This window comes from Thamnophis elegans, chromosome 16, assembly GCF_009769535.1.
Source record: "Thamnophis elegans isolate rThaEle1 chromosome 16, rThaEle1.pri, whole genome shotgun sequence".
Lineage (NCBI taxonomy): Eukaryota > Metazoa > Chordata > Lepidosauria > Squamata > Colubridae > Thamnophis > Thamnophis elegans.
Genome location: NC_045556.1, coordinates 39,714,903 through 39,720,902, shown reverse-complemented (window position 1 = coordinate 39,720,902; position 6,000 = coordinate 39,714,903). Strand labels below are relative to the sequence as shown.

At 44.8% G+C, this 6,000-nt stretch overlaps 1 protein-coding gene across 1 annotated transcript in view; it reads right to left on the bottom strand.

Annotated features, from left to right (window-relative positions):
- Window positions 1-594: 594 nt before the first annotated feature.
- PRRC2B (proline rich coiled-coil 2B) overlaps window positions 595-6,000 on the bottom strand; it is a 42,888-nt gene continuing 37,482 nt past the window's right edge. The window contains 5 exon segments of the mRNA XM_032233256.1: window positions 595-2,327; window positions 2,871-2,952; window positions 4,248-4,339; window positions 5,043-5,225; window positions 5,559-5,784. Coding sequence (XP_032089147.1) covers window positions 2,190-2,327; window positions 2,871-2,952; window positions 4,248-4,339; window positions 5,043-5,225; window positions 5,559-5,784 — 721 coding nt within the window. The 3' untranslated portion in view covers window positions 595-2,189.

The following is a 6,000-nucleotide window of genomic DNA, read 5'->3' as shown; positions in this document are numbered from 1 at the left end:
GCACGCTGACAATGCCCAGGTTACTGAAAAAGCTCTCGCCGAATTACAAATACTAAAAAGGCCATTTTGACGGCTACCAGAATTTGAAATTCAAAATCGCCTGTTTTGGACAGCAAGCCAGTCCAAACCTGTCTGCTTCTGAATTTTTGCATTGTGTTTTTTTTTTTTTTTTTTTCTTCCAGAATGTGTTCTTCTTTGGAACTGCCAAACCCCCTTAGCTAAAGCAGCAGGCTACATACATACATACATACATACATACATACATACATACATACATACATACATACATACATACATACATACATATATATATATATATATATATATATATATATATATATATATATATTTTTTTAAAAGAATTGCTTGGACTCTCAGCCACTTAAAAGAGGGTTGTGGCCAAACCTGTCTACCAGGACGACATTTGGAAGATTACAGATGACTCCTGCATTTTTTCCACCTCTTAAAAAACAACACCACCCATATGCAAAACTCCCCTACTCATCTAGTTTTCAAACAATGATCATGCATGTCATTTTTCGCTATCGGGTTTGGAAGGGGAGAGAAGAAAAATGTCATGTTAAAACCTGCATGTTAAAGTTGTTTATTTTTTTTTTATTTTTTTTAAATGATCTTTGCAGGGATTTTTTTTTTAAAAAAAACCCTCTATTTTTACCTGCCCTGGTTTGTTTAACAATAGATACTTTTTACTCCGTTTCTACAGACGGACTGCTGGATGCGAAATAGGATGGAAGGGGTGAGAGAGAGCTTACAAAGAAAAAAAAAAACAGAATCAGCTAAAGCAAAGGAAGGAATACAGAGTAAGGATGAACAGAGGAGGGTGCAGGAGAGAGTGGAAGGAAAATGGGAAGAAGGAAAACCACGATCAAATCAGCGTATGCCTGGAAGTCAAATGTTTTTTCAAACACAACAATGTTAAAATGTGTGGATTTCAACTCCCAGAATTCCACAGCCAGCCTGCTTTAAGAGGTGCTGACTTCAACTCCCAGAATTTATGCTGGAAAATGGGAGAAAAGTACTATGGGAGTTGAAGTTCACACATCTCTTCCAGATTGAAAAATGACTTCTCCAGAAAAACAGCTGATTTAGCTGAACACTGGAGAAGCTTACCTTCCCATGCTCCACGAAAATCAATTGCATAAAAAATGGCCGTGAACACATGGTTTGGGGAGAGTGGGGAAAATTTGGGAAGATCTCAAAATGACTTCCACACGTTGGAGATTTGGGAATGGTGCAATGGGGAAATAGCTGTTCTGTCTTGGTTGATTTCTAAAGCTTTACTGCAAAAGGGGAGGAGGAGGGAGAACGTATGGTTGGAAAGGACCTTCAGGTACAGAGCGGAGATCCAAGCTGGATGGAGGAATTATCTACCCAAGGAGGAAATCCATCCAAACACAAATGATTGGAGGATTTGGCAAATGTTTCCTTTCCAGGTGAGTCAATCGGAAGCAGGAAGAAGTTGCTTCCGATTGACTCGGACCGGGGTGGGGGTGGGGGGTGGGGTCTAACAGAACATGGGAAGTTCAGCAACCAGTGAAGGATACAGAGTCCCTGGGGCTTGGAGATAAAAAACCCTGAAGGGCTTAGAGGATGGAGGAGGAAGTTAGGGAGGAGGAGGAGGAGGGGGAAAAGGGAGGACAGCAGAGGAGGAGGGGGGAAAGGGAGGAAGGAAAGGAAAAAGGAAAGAAAAGGAAAAAGGAAAGAAAAGCAAAACACAGGAGGTGAACAACAGATAATTTAGCATTTCCACTATGCCACGGGAAAAGCTTAACTCCTTAATATTTTCTGCTACTTGCAGGTGGAGAAAACAAAGAAAGGAAAAATGGCTGTAGCCACTCCAGAACCCACAAATTCAAAAGAGGACTTTGGATGCTGCTGAATTGTGATGGAGCCGTCGTCATTGTTCTTTTAAAAAAACAAGCAGGCCAAGGACGAAAAGGAAAGGACAGGGAAAAAGCCATGGCGCTACAAGAAAACATCTCGGCTTAAAGCATCTGGGAGCATCCAGTCTCCCTCCCTCCCTCCCTCCCTCCCCCCCCCGGGAGGCTATCTAGGAGAAGGATGTGGGTTATGAAGCCCCCCCCCCTCCATCTCTCTCTCTCTCTCTCTCTCATTCTCTTGAGTGGGAGGACTGGTGGGCAACCTTCAGGGAAAGGGGGGGGGGGAGCTTAGGCCTTGCTCTCCTCCACTTTGACAGCTTGAGGCTTGATGGCGCCCGTACGGACTGGCTTCATCTGACCAGCGGAAGGAGCATCCTGAAGTTTCACGGCTCCCAGTCCTTTGTTCTCATCCACTCGCTGTTTTGCCTGTCAGTCAAAGGAGGAGGAGGAGGAGGAGGAGGAAGGGAGAATAAGAAGAATAAGAAGGGGAAGGAAAGAAGGAAGAGTATGGAGGAGAGGAAGGAGAAGAGAAAGGGAAGGAAAAAGGAACAGGTAAGTAAAGAAGGGAGAACAAAGAGAAGAGAAAGGGAAGGAAGTGAGGGAGAGAGGAGTAGGAAAGACACAATCAGGGGAAGATCATCTTGAGTTTCCTTCTCCTGTTCTCCCTCTTCCCAGAACTGAGTTGCCATTCCTCTATTTCCCTTTCCATTCCTTCCTTCTCCAAGGGAATCCCTTCCTTCCCTAAGGCCCTCTCCACAATCCTTCGTAGAGCTGCAAAGTTCTCCAAGGGGTTGACAGAGAAGGACAGATTAAGTCCTGGACCCTGCGTCCCTGAATCCCCCAGGAGGCCTTCTCCTATGGTTGTCATCTCACTTCTCCTGATGGGGAAAGTCAGCTTTGATATTGCAAGCTCGGTTCTTGAGAAGGGAGCTGGTGTAACCGCCACTTAGGACGCATGTCCAACTTTACCTGTTGAATGTAATGCCTTTGTACAGAGCTCATGCCGACGGCCGATCCGGAGGACTTCCCATTAGGGCTGGCAGAACTGGGCCTGGGACAAGGGGAAGGATATGGTGGTGGAAGATAAGAAACAACGCAACATAAACCATCATTCACAAATTCATGGATTACTGCTTTGTCATGGCAAAGGGGCTTCCGTAGCTCAACGAAGCTATGAGCTATCCTGCATTGAGTCCCTTGGACTGCAAGGCCATCCAACCGGTCAGTCCTAGAGGAGATCAACCCTGGCTGCTCTTCAGAAGGCTGGATCCCGAAGAAGAAACTAAAATACTTTGGCCACCTAATGAGAAGGAAGAAGGACTCCCTGGAGAAGAGCCTCATGCTGGGAACGATGGAGGGCAGAAGAAGAAGAAGAAGGGGATAGCAGAGAAGGAGGTGGCTGGATGGAGTCACCGAAGCAGCCGGCCTGAGCTCCAATGGACTCCAGAGGATGGGAGAGGACAGGAAGGCCTGGAGGAACGTGGTCCATGGGGTCGCGATGGGTCGGACACAACTTTGCAACTAACAACAACAACATTCAAAGTCAAGAATGGATTCCATAGCACCAGCTTGGCATGAAAGCAACAAATCTCTCCAATAATCCTCAATTATCCATGTATTTACTTCACAAGATAATTTAAATAAAGTTCTCAAGATAACACCCAGCTATTCATGGATGCTGCTCTGCTGTGTGTGTGTGTGTGTGTGTGTGTGTGTGTGTGTGTGTGTGTGTGTGTGTATAGATCGATAGATAGATAGATAGATCTGAGCTTGTTGGGGGTTTTTTGGACAGATGTTTCATGACCCAACTAGATAACTGCCAGGGTTCAAAGGGATGCCCTAATTAACTCATGAGCCTTGAGCCAAGTTTCAAAAGAAATCCAGTTATTTATTAGGAGCAACATGTCAGCAGATACAGGAGTGAAGTCAGCTCTGATTTACGGCCCAACTATGACCCTGCTTCCTCGCTCCTCCCAGGGTGTGTCATAAATCACATTCTCCGATCTGCTCTGGTAATCTGAAATACAGCCTTGAGAAAGGTATGCATGGAATGTGCTTCTGAATGTGGCTGCTGAGTTGCTCCATCAGTTCTCCCCCCCTCTTGTCCATGGCAACTCGAGAGCAGACCATGAATGCTTTACGAGTTGACAGTAATCAGTGCTACTGATGTTACTGTAGCACTGATGATGTTACCTAGTTGGGTCATGAAATGTCTCAAGGAAACCACCAGGCTCAGAGAGCGCCAAGGACCCCACAGAGAGGAACTAGCCAGCTTGGGGGAGAGAATGGGGCAACCAGGAAACCCGCCGTCTTCATTCCCAGTCAAATAAATCCAACATTTTTCACCTGTAAGTATGAGAAGACGGAATGGGTCCCCCAGGCACAATGTTCTGTTTAGTGTCTGTAAAGGAGAATCCTTTGATTTCCATGTGAGAAGGCTAGAAGGCAAAAATGAGGGGAGGGACTTTAATCCATATCCCAGAAATTGTACTGAATACATACAGTTGGCTTTATTTACTAAGTTCATTCTATTCTACTAGTAAATCCTTTTTGCTAATTAAATGAAATGTTTACTATATAAAATTAAACTTGAGGATATGTATTATTAATAGTAAAACAGAATAATAGATGGAAATGATTTGTTAAATGATGGATTAACTTTGAGAGGCAAAAGGATATTGTTTCTATATTAAGAAAAAAATTAAATTAAGCGGGAGAATATGGAATAAAAATAAGATGACTGAAATGTAAAATGGAAATATGATGTAAATGTAATATCCATAATAGAAGATGTAAAAAAAAAAGGGGGGGGGAACCAGGACAACACTTTGTTCATAAAAAAAGTTAGAATATGTAACAAAAATAAATTAAAAACTTTGTTTAAAATAAACAATGAGGGGAAGGAAAAAAACAGCTAGTACAGAGGTTGGACTAGATGACCCCCAAGGTCCCTTCCAACTCTGTCACTGTTCAGCTAAATTATTTGACCTTGCAGGAAAGGGAAAGTTAGAGACATTTGGGTTTTTTTTGTTTTTTGTGGCTCAAAATCTTTTTTTTTTTAAATAAAAGTTTTTTTAAAGGTGTCCACTCACACAGAAGTGCCCCCCACCCACCCACCCACAAGGAAGAGTCACTACTTACCTCCCTGTTTGTAACCAGGGCCGCAGAGGAGGGTTGGGAGTTGGGCGAGAGGATCCTGCGTGGGGCACCAACGGGCAGGTTCTGGCCTTGGGGAAGGTGCATGGACTGGGAGAGCAGGAGGGGCTGCTGGCCAGATCCGTAACGGGCCATCGGAAGCTGGGAGCCCGGAATGGACATTGTCAACTGTGGGTAGATAAGCAAGGAGGAGTCACTTGAAGGATAGCAATTGGGGGGTTTTCCGTAATTTTTAAAAAAGACAAACTGAACAGGAAAATTAGCCAAAATGAAGAGGGGGGGGGGGGTCAACCTACTGTCCAAAAAAGGAATTCTGGGAGTCGAAGCCCACCCATCTTAGAGCAGGCTGACTGGGGAATTCTGGGAGTTGACGTCCACAATCTCAAATTTGCTGAGTAGTACTGTACTAGTTGCTACAACTGTGCTACTCCACACCTTGCCCAACCACTGCTTAAATCGAAGCCCCAAGGAAAACAGCCACAGCCAGGGGCCCATCCAGACCTGCTGAAGCTGTGAGTCCATCATTTGGGACGCCTGGTTGATCTGACCCTCGTAAACGAGAGCTTGGCTGCCATTTACAGGCTGGTAAGGGGAGCCCGACTGTGTCTTCACCATCTCCAATGGCTGCATCCCTGGAAAGGCGGAGTAGGGCGCCTTCAACGCTGTGCCTCCTGTCAAGACCATGGTGCTGGGCTGGGATAAGCTGGGGTGCATGTAGACCTGAGACCTTGAGGAGAGGAAAGCATCATGTCAAAGGCTGAAGAGCAGCAGGAGACAAGGAGGAGGAGGAGATGATAATAGAGGGGAAAGAGGAGGATAAAGATGATGATAGAAGAAGAAGAAGAAGAAGAAGAAGAAGAAGAAGAAGAAGAAGAAGAAGATGATGATGATGATGATGATGATGATGATAGAGGAAGAAGAACAACAACAAGGCTTTTCTTAT